The sequence below is a fragment of the Herpailurus yagouaroundi genome, unplaced genomic scaffold (genome assembly GCF_014898765.1).
Source record: "Herpailurus yagouaroundi ecotype Mexico unplaced genomic scaffold, PumYag 196, whole genome shotgun sequence".
Lineage (NCBI taxonomy): Eukaryota > Metazoa > Chordata > Mammalia > Carnivora > Felidae > Herpailurus > Herpailurus yagouaroundi.
In genome coordinates this window covers 13,253,948-13,268,317 of record NW_024412427.1, presented here as the reverse complement: position 1 = coordinate 13,268,317, position 14,370 = coordinate 13,253,948, and the positions used below count along the sequence as shown (strand labels likewise).

At 40.4% G+C, this 14,370-nt stretch overlaps 1 protein-coding gene across 2 annotated transcripts in view; it reads left to right on the top strand.

The window, feature by feature from the left end:
- TM9SF4 (transmembrane 9 superfamily member 4) overlaps window positions 1-14,370 on the top strand; it is a 53,767-nt gene that overhangs the window by 9,677 nt on the left and 29,720 nt on the right. The window contains exons 1-2 of one of the 2 annotated variants that reach the window (XM_040447371.1): window positions 11,853-11,882; window positions 11,979-12,092. In XM_040447371.1, coding sequence (XP_040303305.1) covers window positions 11,868-11,882; window positions 11,979-12,092 — 129 coding nt within the window. In that variant the 5' untranslated portion in view covers window positions 11,853-11,867. Of the gene's footprint in view, window positions 1-11,852; window positions 11,883-11,978; window positions 12,093-14,370 lie in introns of those variants that run through there. The other variant, XM_040447370.1, reaches the window with a different exon arrangement.

Here is a 14,370-nt window from a genome sequence, read left to right as displayed (position 1 = left end):
TGTTAGAACATTCATGTACAAGTCTTTTTTTTTTTTTTTAATGTTTATTTACTTATTTTGAAAGAGAAAGAGCATGAGTGGGGGAGGGGCAGAGAGAGAGAATCCCAAGCAGGCTTTGCCCTGCCAGTGCAGAGCCTGACAGAGGGCTCCATCTCACAAATCATGAGATAGTGACTTGAGCCGAAATCAAGAGTTGGAGGCTTAACTGACTGTACCCCCATGTACTAGCCTTTGCATGGACTACTGTTTCCTCTTCTCTTGGGTAAATGCCTAGGATTGGAGCTGCTGAATAGTATACTAGGTTTATGTTTAGCTTTTTAAAGACACTGCCAAACTTTCCCATGGCTGTACCATTTTACACTCTTATCAGTATATGAGAGTTCCAGTTTCTCCCCATCTTCGTCCACACTTGTTACTGTTTTTGAGGTTAGCCATTCTTAGGGATGTGTGGTCTACCTCATTGTGGTTTTGGTTTGCATTTCCCTAATGACAAATGATATTGAACATCTTCTCATGTACTTACTAGCCTTTCATACATCTTTGGTGAAATGTATATACAGATCTATTGCCTATTTTTATTTATTTAAAAAAAAATTTTTTTTAACGTTTTTATTTTTATTTTTGAGACAGGGAGAGACAGAGCATGAACAGGGGAGGGTCAGAGAGAGGGAGACACAGAATCCGAAACAGGCTCCAGGCTCTGAGCTGTCAGCACAGAGCCCGACGCGGGGCTCGAACTCACGGACCGCGAGATCATGACCTGAGCCGAAGTTGGCCGCCTAACCGACTGAGCCACCCAGGCACCCCCTATTGCCTATTTTTAAATTGGGTTGTTTGTCTTATCATTAAGTTATAAGAATTCCTTATATATTCTAGATACAAGTCTTCTATCAGATATGTGATTTAGAAAGATTTTTCTTCTTGTCTGTGACCTTTCGTTTTCTTTTTTTTTTTTTCAAATTTTTCAAATTTGAAGTAGAGTTGACCTACAGTGTATTCATTTCAATTGTACAGAATGGTGATATTTTATATACATAATGAAATGCTCACCACTATAAGTGTAGTTACGTTTGTCACCATACAAAGTTATTACAGTACTATTGACTGTATTCCCTATGCTGTGCTTTACATCCCCATGACTTATTTGTTTTATAGCTGGAAGTTTATAGTTCTTAATCTTCTTTGCCTATTTTGCCCATCCCCCTCATCCCATATCCTGTGGCAACCATTGATTTGTTCTCTGTGTTTATGAGTCTGGTTCTGTTTTGTTCATTTGTTTTGTTTTTTAGATTCCACATACAAGTTAAATCATATGGTATTTATCATTGTCTGATTTATTTCACTTAGCTTAGTACCCTCTTGGCCCATATCTTTCATTTCCTTAATGATATCTTTTGAAGTATAAACGTTTTAAATTTTTATGAAATCCATTTTATCAAATTTTTAAATATAGATTGTGCTTTTGGTGTTGTATCTAAGACATCTTTGCCTAACTCAAGGTCACAAAGATTATCTCCTTACTGTTCTTCTAGAAGTTTCAGCTTTTGTATTCAGGTCTAAGATACATTTTGAGTTAATTTTTGTGTATGGTGTGAGGCTCCTTTTGCAGATAGCTACCCAGTTGTCCAAGAACCATTTGTTGAAAAGACTATCCTTTCCCTATTGAATTGCCTTCTCAACCTTGTTGAAAATCAATTTAAACCTATAGCTTTATTTCTGGACTTTGAGTTCTGTTCCTTTGGTCTTTATGTATATCCTTACCACACTGTCTTGATTATTATAGCTTTATAATAAGCTTAGAATTTGTTCTTTTTATAAGTTGTTTTGGATGTTCTGCGTCCTTTGTGTTTCCATATAAATTTTAGGATCAACTTTTCAATTTCTACAAAAAAGGCTGCTGGGGGCGCCTGGGTGGCTCAATCGGTTAAGCGTCCGACTTCGGCTCAGGTCATGATCTCATGGCTTGTGAGTTCGAGCCCCATGTTGGGCTCTGTGCTCATAGCTCAGAGCCTGGAGCCTCTTCAGATTCTGTGTCTTTCTCTCTGTCTCTGCCCCTCCCCCGCTCATACTCTGTCTCTCTCTGTCTCTTAAAAATAAGTAAACATTAAAAAAAAAAAAAAGGCTGCTGGGAATTTGATAGGGATTGCATTGAATATATAGATCAGTTTGGGAAGAATTGCTACCCTAACAATATTGAGTCTTCCAATCCATGAATATGGAACATCTCTCCAATTACTTAGAATGTTTTGTAATTTTCAGTATGCAAGTCTTTTTAAAAAATTTATTCCTAAATATTTTATTCTTTTTGAAGGTATTACAGATGGAACTATTTTCTTAATTTTGGGGTTATTGCTAGTATGTGGAAATGCAATTAATTTTTATGTTTACCTTGTAGTCTCTGACCTTGCTAACTTTATTAGTTCTAATAGTTGTTTTGTGGGTTCCTTAGGATTTTCTAGATATATAATATGTGATCTACAAATGAAAGCTCCTTTACTTTTCAGTATGGGTGTCTTTAATTATTGCTTCAGTGCACACTGTCTGCATTTATGGCACAGTGTTGAATAGAAATGGCAAAAGTGGACATTCTTGCCTTATCAATCATTTTGGGAGGATCATTTGGTCTTTCACCATTAAGAATGATGTTGGCTGAGGGTTTTTCATAGCTGCTCTTAGACTAGGAATAGGAGGGGCGCCTGGGTGGCGCAGTCGGTTAAGCGTCCGACTTCAGCCAGGTCACGATCTCGCGGTCCGCGAGTTCGAGCCCCGCGTCGGGCTCTGGGCTGATGGCTCAGAGCCTGGAGCCTGTTTCCGATTCTGTGTCTCCCTCTCTCTCTGCCCCTCCCCCGTTCATGCTCTGTCTCTCTCTGTCCCAAAAAAATAAATAAACGTTGAAAAAAAAAAAAAGGATAAAGACAATGTCTTTCCTTTCTTAAAAAAAAAAGAATAGGAATAGGAAGTTCCTTTCTATTCCTAGTTTGTTGAGAGGTTTTATCATGAGTGTGTTGGATTTTGTCAAGTGCTTTTTCTTTGTGAAGGTTGCGTGGTTTTTGTCCTTTATTTATATGGGGTATTACATTGAGTTTCTGATATTAAGCCAACCCTCCTGTATTCCTAGGATAAACCCCACTTGGTTAAGATGTATCTTTTTTTTTTTTTTTTTTTTTTTTAGAGAGAGAGAGAGAGAGAGAGAGAGAGCGCGTGCATGCAGGAGCAGGGGAGGGGGCAGAGGGAAGGAGAGAATCTTAAACAGATTCCACGCTCAGTGTGGAGCCCAGTATGGGGCTTGATCCCACAACCCTGGGATCATGACCTGATCTGAAATCAAGAGTTGGACACTCAACCAACTGAGCCACCCAGGTGCCCCATGTAGACCTTTTTATATATGCTGGATATGATTTGCTAATGTTTTGTTAAGAATTTTTTCCATCTGTGTTCATGAGGATGATTTGTAGTTTTCTTATGATGTCTTTGGCATGCTTTAAAAAAATTTTTTTTAGATAAATGAGATTATGCTATACACACACTGCTGTGCATCATTTTTTTACACTTCATAACTTATGTGGGCAGTCCTTCAAAAATAGTTCTACCTTCCATTTAAGTATATATTACTAAATTGCCTTCCCTAAAGACTGTACCAGTTTACCTATATCTAGTATATTCAGATTTTTTAAAGCTTTGTGACTCTGACAGGTAAAAAGTCAGATGTTGTTATTTTGACTTGCATTTTTAAAATTATTTTTAAATTTCTGTTTGGCCTTTTGATTTTTTTTTTTTTAACTGCCCATGCATATTCTTTTCGGTTGTCCTTCAGTGGTTTGTAAGAGCGCTTGGTATACTGAAGGAATTCATCCTCTGTTGGGTGTATGGTAAATATTTTTACCCAAATTGTCTTTTTCTTTGTCTATAATGTATATAATTGTACATTTTCCTTCCTTTTTCCTATATATATCCTTTTTCTTTCTAGCTTCTGGATTTTGTTTCATTCTTAGAAAACTTTCCATGTCAAGATTGTTTAAAAGTATACCTATATTTGCTTCTAACACTTCCGTTTCATTTTGTCTGTTTAAGTCTTTTTTGCCTTCTCCAGTACCAGTTTGGAGGGCTCTGTATTTTAGTATTTCATAGAACGTAACCAGCATTCAGTCAGTGTTAGCTGCCGTTGTGATCAGTATCATCCTTACATGCTCGTCATCTCTTAATGCAGCTCACCTGCCTGAAAAGAGCATCCCTTTTCCTCTGCCTTCTCAGCTGGGTCAGGTTATTTAATCTTTGAGTCTCGGGTTAACTGGCAGTCATCTGTGAGAGGGTGACAGAAATCCCCAGGCAGTTGTCGTTGTGAGAATGGCACCAGTCAGTATTTGTAAAGTGGAAAGGACTGTGTGCCACAGTGCCTTGTACTTACTTGGTAGGTGCCCAGTGGCTCTGTGGCTTGTTGCTTTTTCGTGTTGAGTTTTCCACCAGGGTGAGTATTGTCGTTGTTGTTGTGTCTTTTTGTTTGGTTTTGGTTTTGGTGTATGTACTTGTGCTATGGGTTCAAGACTTTGGAACAGAAGCATATTGAAGCCTTTCAGGATTTGCTTTTCATTTCTCTGCAGCCTTAAGCTCTCAGGGAGCCCCTTAGTTGTCCAGGGCAGTATCTCTGTTTCACAAGAAGGTAGAACTGGAGTAACTTCTTAGATTTAATTGGCTTGATGACTACAGAAGGTTGTAATCCTCTGCCCTGGCTTCAAATCACATATTAGGTAAGGCAAAAAGGTCCGGTATCTGGCTTTCTGAGAGGGGAAATTCAGAACACATATATTTTTGATTAGCAAGAAATAATGATGTTAACTGTGGGCTTTTCATATATGGCCTTTATTGTGTTGAGGTAAGTTCCTTTTATATCTTTTATGTTGAGAATTTAAATTGTGAATGGATGTTGAATTTGGTCATATTCTTTTGCTGTGTCTTGAGATGATCATGTGGTTTTTTTTTCCTTTCATTTTATTAATGTGGTGTATCACATTGATTTGCTTAAGTTGAACCATCTTTGCATCCCAGGGATAAATCCTGATTTTGGTGTATGCTCCTTTTTTTTTTTTTTTTAATGTTTGTTTATTTTTGAGAGAGAGAGAGAGAGCACGAGCGCGCGTGCAGGAGTGGGGGAGGGGCAGAGAGCGAGGGAGACACAGAATCTGAAGCAGGCTCCAGCCTCTGAGCTGTCAGCACAGAGCCTGACGCGGGGCTCAAACCCACAAACTGTGAGATCATGACCTGAGCTGAAGTCGGACACTTAGCCGACTGACGCACCCAGGTGCCCCTGGTGTATGCTCCTTTTAATGTGCTATTAGATTCAGCTTGCTAGTATTTTACTGAGAATTTTTGCATCTATGTTAATCAAGGCTATCAGCCTGTAGTTTTCTTGTGGTATCTTTGTCTGGTTTCGGTATCAGGGTGATGGTGTCCTCATAAAATGAGTTCAGAATTCTGCCCTCTTTTATTTTTGAAGAGTTTAAGAAGGATTAGTATGTATTATTTATTGAATGTCTGGGAGAGTTCACCTGTGAAGGGAGCTCTTTGATTACTGATTGAACCCTCTGCCCCCCCCTTTTTTATTGGTCTGTTTTAGTTTTCTGTTTTTTCTTGATTCAGTTTTGGGAGGTTATGTGTTTCTAGGAATTTACCTATTTCTCCTAAGTTACCCAATTTGTTGGTGTATAATTGTTTATAATAGTCCCTTATGATCCTTTTTATTTCTGAGTCACCTTTTATAATGTCTCTTTCATTTCTGATTGTATTTGAGCATTCCCTCTTTTTCTCTCATTGGTGCTGCTAAATTTTGTTTAGTTTCATTTGTCAATTTTTAGCTTTTCAAAAAGCCAAAACAGTTCTGTTGTGGGTGGGGTTATTTTTGTTTTATTTTGTTTTGTTTTTTACTATTTTTAAAATCCTCCTTTTTATTTATTTCTGTTCTAATCTTTATTATTTCCTTTCTTCTGCTAACTTTGGGCTTCATTTGTTCTTTTTCTGGTTCCTTGAAATGTAAAGTTAGGCTTTTTGAGATATATAAATGTATAATGTAGTTGTTTACCCCTGTAAACTTCCTCCTAGTGCTAGTTTTGTTGCATTCCATAAGTTTTGGTAGGTTGTCTTTTTCTTTTGTCTGAGGTACTTTTAATTCTCATCGGATTTCCTCTTTGACTCCATGGTTGTTCAAGAGTGTGTTGTTTAGTTTTCACATATTTGCTTATTTCCCATTTTTTTGTTAATGATTTCTAGTTTCATTCCATTATGATCAGAAAAGATATGTGGAATGATTTCAGTCTTCTTAAATTTGTTAAGACTTGTTGTGTGAACCTAACATGTGAACTGTCCTGGAGAGTGTTCTGTGTACAGCTGAGAAGAACGTGTTTTCTTCTGTTGGGTGGAAGGTTCCATATGTGTCTGTTAAGTCCATTTGGTCTATAGTGTTTTTTTGAGTCAGCTGTTTATTGATTTTCTGTCCGGATGTTCTGGCCCTTATTTTAAGCGAGATATTGAAGTCCCCTACTATTACTGTATTGCTGTCAGTTTCTTCCATCAGATCTGTCAGTATTTGCTTTATACATTTAGGTGCTCTGATGTTGGGTGTGTATATGTTTATAACTTAGATATAACTGTTATATCTTCTGATTGAATAGACCCTTTTCTCATACAGTGACCTTCTCTGTTTCTAAACACAATTTTAAACTGTAAGTCTGTAGTGTCTGATAGAAGTATATCTACCCCTGCTTTCTTTTTGTTATGTGGAATATGTTTTTCTATCCCTTCATTTTCAGCCCTCGTGAGTCTTTAGATCTGAAGTGAGTGTCTTGTAGACAGCATATTGCTGGATCTTATTTTTTTTTATCCATGCAGCCAACCTGTGCCTTTTGATTGGGAATTTAATCCATTTACTCCCAGCTTATTCTGATATGCATCAGGGTTGAGAACCACTATCCTAGATGTACAGATAGGGTATAGGGGTAATAGATATTCTCCAGGAGTCTCAAACTAGATCCTTGGACAGGCAAAAAGGTAGGAGGTATCAAGAACTCCTTAAATTTAAGAATTAAAAAAAAAAAATCAGATTCTTAAGGATACAGCAAAGATTAAGAACCATAATATTCCAGGGTGCCTGGCTGGCTCAGTCCATGGAGCATGCGACTCTTGTTCTCAGGGTTGTGAGTTCGAGACCGATGTTAGGCATAAAGCGTACTAAAAAACAAAACAAAACCCATAGCATTCAATCTTATGTGAGTGGATGGTTTTATATTTTTATAGATCAGAGGTTGGTTGATGCTTATTATTAGTTTGAGTACTCCCATAACATGGCTAGACAAGTAATTAGTGCAGGTGGACAGATGGCAGAAACTTAAATGACCACAATTCAGCATGAAATGTACTATAGTAGTGCCTTAGACAAGTGCAGATTTAAGTATTGGCCAAATAACATAAGCACTAATCCTTGAACATGTACAGATGTGAAAGTTGGGTACTGGGTAGTTTCCATTCTCTTGCCTCTAGTGACATCATAGAGATATTTACAAGGTACCTTGAAAAGAAAGGGAAAGAATAATACCACAAAATATGTACATAAAAGGATTTCACAGCATTATTTGAAATCGTGAAGTTGTTCACTAAAATAGCCAGTATTGGGGCGCCTGGGTGGCTCAGTCGGTTAATCGTCCGACTTCGGCTCAGGTCATGATCTCGCAGTCCGTGAGTTCGAGCTCTGCGTCGGGCTCTGTGCTGACAGCTCAGAGCCTGGAGCCTGTTTCAGATTCTGTGTCTCCCTCTCTCTCTGACCCTCCCCCATTCATGCTCTGTCTCTCCCTGTCTCAAAAATAAATAAACGTTAAAAAAAATTTTTTTTTAAATAGCCAGTATTAGTGGAATAGGTTAAATTATAATGTATCCACTTACCCAGTTATATACTTATTAACGTAGTATATAACTAGGTAATTAAAAAGGAAATTGCGTATATTCCAGAATTTCACGATTTTAAATAACGCCATAGTGAGCATCCTTTTATGTACATTTTGACATATTTGTGGAGATCTGAAGGTCTTGAAGAACATTTCAACTGGACCTTCAAGTGTAGGTAGACTTGAATAAGGTGAGAGCAGGTGTGAAAAACAGCTTGAGCAGAGGCTTAAAGGCAGCCTCACCTGACCAAGTCTGCTCACTAAGGGGCAAGACACTCTTGGGATTTTCCTGAAGGCTTAGAAACAAAAGGTGGAAGGTGCTGATGGAAAGGTATCTTGGTCCAGCAGGTGCAAGTCCTTCCATACCGACCTAGAATTACTCTACCCTAGGTGTTCAGAAGGGTGATTTTTTTTTTTCTGCGTAATTTATTTTATTATTTTTCTTAATTGATATAAATGCTTTATAATCCCCTAAGAAAAGTTAGAAATAGAGATATAAAAAAAGGAAGAAAGTCCATTACACCCAGAGCCCGTTTTGCCTGCTACACATTTACTCAAAGGTAACTTTTTTAAAAAGGGGAGAATCCTGCTATGCAGTGTTCTATCCCCTGCTTGTTCTACTTAGATCTAAAGCTTAAATGTTCCCACTCAAGAAATATTTCCTTTTTAGTGAGTATATAAATAGGTAAGTGGATACATTATAATTTAACCTATTCCACTAATATTGGCTATTTTAGTGAAAATTTCACAATTTTAAATAACACCATATTGAACATCCTTTTGTGTACATTTTGGCATATTTGCCGTATTTTTCTTTTGTTAAATAATTTTTCCTTTTTATTTTGAGAAAGAGAGCGTGAGAGAGAGAGAAAACAAGTGGGGAGGAGCAGACAGAGGGAGGCACAGAATCCAAAGCAGGCTCCTGGCTCTCAGCTGTCAGTACAGAGCCCAACATGGGGCTCTATCCCACGAACCATGAGATCATGACCTGAGCCGAAATCAAGAGTTGGACACTTAACCAACTGAGCCACCCAGGTGCCCCTGCCATATTTTTCTTAACATGTCTCAAAGTAGAATTGCAGGGTCAAAGAGTATGTGCTTGGGGAGGAGGGGGAATGCTTTTGATGGAGTGCCAGATTGCCCCCCGCTCCAGAAGGGTTCTCGTTAATTATCCCTCCAGCCATATGAGAATATCAAAACAGTGACATTTTAATATCTAAAACTGACAGTGTCATTTTGATGCAGCCCCTAATTCTCAACTGAACTTCTGAATTGCTTTTGGTTGCCAGCTTGTATTATTCAAAGATGATAGCACATTAAGGAAATAGCCTTTGCCATTTTTCATCGGTTGATCCTTCCTCTAAGATCCATTGATGTGTGCTATGTTGATAGTATCTTTGCGTGAGGATGGTCTGTCTTCTGCCTCGTTTCTCAAAAATTCACAGGTGGTTTTTTTTTTTTTTGTTTTTTAAACATTTGTGTGGCGGTTTGTGCCAGAACTGCAGGATTTGTTCTCCTTGCATTTAGTGAACTGGAATTCAAGTAGAAAGAGGAATTAGGGGAAAGAGGACCTGATTTGTTTCTTTGACTCAAAGCACTCACATTCCTAAAGACTGACCAATGAGGCCTAGCACAGGGCTCCAAAGAGGAAGGGCCATAATCTTCTCACAACAGGTCAATTAGAGGAAATTGTCTGCTGGAGAGGAAATCAGATGCTGTAGCCAGCCTGGGTCTGTAGGCTTTCCATCACAAAAAGAGAGAATAAATCCTATTTGTTGTTGTTGTACTCAAGACAAACTCATACTACTAAACCCTTCTCTTTGTGAGTGCGTAAAATGTCTCTAGAGGGATTTTAAAGGAACTGGTGATAGCAGTTGTCTATAGGGAGCCCAAGTGGGAGGAAGATTTCTTTTTCATGGTATATCCATTTGTACTGTGTGAATTATTTACTGTGTATGTGCTACTTTTTCAAAACATTTTTAAGCTAGTTATTTTTAAAAGCCTTGCCTGCTTGTAGTTATGTAAACTGTTAACATTAGAGGAAACTGGGTGAAGAGTACATGGAACTCTCATAGTATTTTTACAACTCTTTTATAAATCTAAATTTACTTTAAAATTGAAAGTTTCTGGGGTGCCTAGGTGACTCAGTTGGTTAGGCATCCTGCTCTTGGTTTCAGCTCAGGTCATGATCTCACGGTTCTTGAGTTCAAGCCCCATATCGGGCTCTGTGCTAACAGTGCAGAGCCTGCTTGAGATTCTCTCTCTCTCCCCCTCTCTCTCTGTCCCTCCTCCTCTTACACACACACTCTCTCTCAAAATAAATAAACTTAAAAAAATAAAATTAAAAAAAATTTTAAGGGACAGAAAGGGGAAAGTATTGTTTTCCTATACAGAATCCTACCCCATTGATAATTTTCTACCTTCTAGTCTGGTCATTTCTTTTAAATATCCTGCTGTCAACCCCTGACCCCATTGATTACTAAGTACAGTACAGCTGTCATAGTCCTCTTTCACTGTTTTTATTGGGGTTGCACTGTTCCTTCGTAATTTCATAATGAACAAGCTGGCAGATACTTACAAATATTTACAGCAAATTGGGGGGGGGGGGCGGAACACTCTGAATATATTCTTTTTAAGGCTTTAACCAAGCTATGCATCTACAAAAAGTGCACCAAGCTCAGAACCTTAAACTATTAAAGCCACTTTTTCTCAGCTTGTGCTCCTGGTAAGAATGCAGATGAGGCCACATTTTTGGCAAGCCCCCTGAGCAATTCTGACTCCATATAAAACTGAGTTCCCAAAGAACCATCTGAGAGTGTGTGTGTGTGTGTGTGTGTGTGTGCGCGCGCGCGCACGCGCGTGTGTGCTGGTAACTTGAAGGATGGAGGGGCTGTGGAGGCAAGGTGATCAGAAGGCTGTGTCCAGTGAGAGGAAACAAGGGTCTGAAATGCTGTGACAGTACAGGGGGCAGAGAGACAGGGCAGATGCAGGAACACTAGTGAATCTGTGATCCGGGTGTCTGGACAAGAGTCCCTTGTCTGGACCAAATGGAGAGAGAGAATCAGGAAACTCTTCTAGTTCTTTGAGGGGGTGAAGCATGTTGTTAAGGGAAAGAGATGTTTCGATGGAGTGCATTTCTTGAGGCCAGTAATTGGTCACTCTTGTCTTTTCCCAGGTGACTATCCTGCAGGTAGGTCATTTACTGAGTGCCTGCTCTGTGCCAGGCACTGGGGACACACGGAGATCACATTCAAGTGGAAGGGGACAGACTGCACAAATAAACACATGCATATTGTACATATCAAGTACATAAGTCCGTGAAGAGACATGAAGCAAGGGGGCTGGAGAATGGGTAATGGGAACCGTGGGGGTGCTTATTTTAGATAGGATTGTCAGTGAAGGCTTCTCTGAGGACGTGACGTCTGAGAGGGACCTGAATGAAATAAGGAATGAGATTAGCCATGCATGTATCTGTGGGAAGGACATTCTGAGCAGTAAAGGGGATGGCCCTGAGGGGTAGAGAAGGGCCTGCTATCAAGAGACAACAAGAAAGCCAACATAGCTGGAACTGAGTGAGGAGGAGAGTGGCAGGGGATGAGGCCCATACAGTTTGGAGAAGGCGTGTATGAAGCTGTATTGGTGATATGGGACCTTCCTGACAAAGTAAGCCCATTGCTACATAGAAAAAAGGGAATTTGTGGAACATTGTGGAGCTTAGCTTCCTGCTAGCTATACTGAAGAGTGATACAACATGACATGGTGGAAAGAACCTTGATCCGGAAGTGGGGAAGTGTGGCTCCTGTATGACAGTCTTCCCTTTTGTCCCCATGTTAATTACTTCACTCATTTTGTGACTCGTTTCCAGAAGTGCAGAAGTGCAAGATCGGTGTCGTGTGGGACTCTTGGGGGCATGTGGAAGGCAGCACTTACAGAGTAGGGATGACACTGGGTCAGGTAAAGCAGACGTGAAGGTGTTATGACTTGACCTGCCCCAGGGAGATGTTCGCTTCTTTCCCCCATTCTGACTACAGCCTCTCTTCTTCCAAGCAGGATTGGTTGCCGTGGTCCCTGATGCTTCTCTCGCTCGCGTGTGATTCTCACGCCTTCTACGTCCCTGGGGTTGCACCAATCAACTTCCACCAGAACGACCCTGTAGAAATCAAGGTAGGTGCGTTTCTGGACTGTTGGAGCCTCTGTGCTGGCAGCCTGGCTGGAGGGCCCTGGTGAGATGGGCCCAAGCTTGCAGAGAACAAAAGCCCGTGCCAGTCGCCCTGGGAAAAAGCGAGTCCGCTGCGTGCTGCTTGGCTGGAAGGGGAGTGCTGTCCGGAGTCCACCGATCCGGGCACTCTGCCTCTTCATCTCTCTCTCTTTCCCTGTCTGCAACTCTGCTTGTGGGAGTGTGTTCTCTCTGTGTCCCTTTCCAGCTTTCTCTTTGGTTCTGGCTCTGGCCAGGCCTGTGTTTCTCTCTCACTTTCATCCTCACGTGTGTCCCTGTTCCTAGTTGTGAGTGTGTGTGCGTGTCTGTCTGTCTCTCTCAACCGGCTGCCTCCTCTGTGGCACCTCTGCCTCCCTCTTTCATCAGTTTCCCTTCTCTTCTCAGTCACCAGTTTCTCTTGCATAACCCACATTGTCCGCACATACACAGCCTATTGTATACGGCTGTGTTTTTGCTTGCAGATTTTGCCACAGCTGGATTCCCCAGTTCAGTTTTTCTAAACTGTGTACTACCTATCTGAGTGGGGGTATATGAGGTGATTTCAAGTAGTTGACAAATACGATTTATTTTAATAGCTATTTTCTTTTAATGTGTATTAAGAAATATAGCTACTGCTTCAACTCATGATTTTATGGCTGCTCTTGGTTTTCCATTTTTAATAGTGATAATAGTATTAGCTTCTTAAATGTATTTCCTTAAAAAATGAATCCGATCCAAATAAATAGTGGAATCAATGGTAAATAGATAAGGCAAATTGGTGCATGAACAATTCAAGTGTAAAGAGAAGCCATCCCACCAGACACCTTTGCTTTTCAAGCTAGATGTCCACCTGTCGGTCAGTCAACTAGCCAGGGTGGGGAACGAGTCTCTTAACATATGGTTGGTCAGGGGCAGTGGGCAGGCTGGCACTTTGATTAGTGGCTCTTTAACAGTGTACTGGTGGTGGCATTCTCAGAGCCCCAAGTAGGGCTAGGGGTTGGTGGTGGATCTTTTTGGATCCATACAAACTCTGAGGTAGAGATATGGTACAGATTTATTGGATAGGCTCTCAGGGTCAGCGCTCGGGAGGGAGTGAGGGAAGCAGGACTGGGCAGAGGGATTCACTGAGGCCTGCGGGAAGCTCTGGAACTGGAATGGCCGACCCTTCAGAGTTGTTCCAAGTTGAGGCAAGAGGACTGGTTCTTTGTATCCCTCAATGAACCAGTCATTGGATATGGACTGCCACCAGGGAGGGCGGGGAAGGGGCGTAATCTTGTGCAAGGGCTCCCAGCCAAAGGGTTTCTCCTCTGTCATCACCCAAATATAACCACTCTTAATACTTTGGTATTTTTCTGGGTCTTTTTTTTCCTGTACAGTGTTGACCGTGTAGGGCACTTGGCATCCCCTCGCCTCTGTAAATCCCCAGTTACTTGACTACTACACTGTTCCTCCCTTGGCAAAGTAACGAGTAGTTGAAAGTTTTGAGTAGTCCTTCACATCCTTAGTGATTTTGTAAAAAGGGCTAACAAAACTTAGTTCCAAAAATAAATCCTGCTCCTAAAATAAACGTACATTTCCTGCCTCGTTATCGTGGTGATGTGAACCACATCTTCACTGGTCTGTGCAGAAGCGACTCAGTAAGATTGCATGAAAATCAAGTTTGTATCCTTTCCTGAGCGTCACAGTGTCCAAAAGGAGAAACAGAAGACAAGAAGGTCACAAAGGGCCGTCTACCTGATGTGCCACCATGTATGGGCCCCTTTGTTTGACACCACATTTTAGGTATTAGCAAAATGACAGATTGCTATGTGTCGTGCTTATTTGGGGCATCACATACAAGCAGTTTGTGATTGTCCAGGAGTTGTTAACCAGTGAAGAGGATAAATATATAAATAATACATTTGTTTAAAAAAAAAAAATGAAAACTGCTATGAATCAAGTTGTAAAAGAGCTGGGATCTTATCTGTCTCAATCACTGCTGTGTTACCAGCTCCTAATACATAGCCTGGCAGGGTGTATAAGTATGTCTGAAAGCATATAAATATGTTAAAAAGCATCTGCATTTAGAACTAAGCAGTAATTAATGAGTAGATGCAACATTAGGTGTGTTGCATTATTGTGAGCATCTCTATTCCTCGGAGGTCAGACTGTTACTTTCAGGAGCAGTAATTAAAGTAACATTTATTGAGGGTTATGTACATGCCAGGCATTATGCCTGATTTAACTCACTATTCCTCCCTCTCCGCC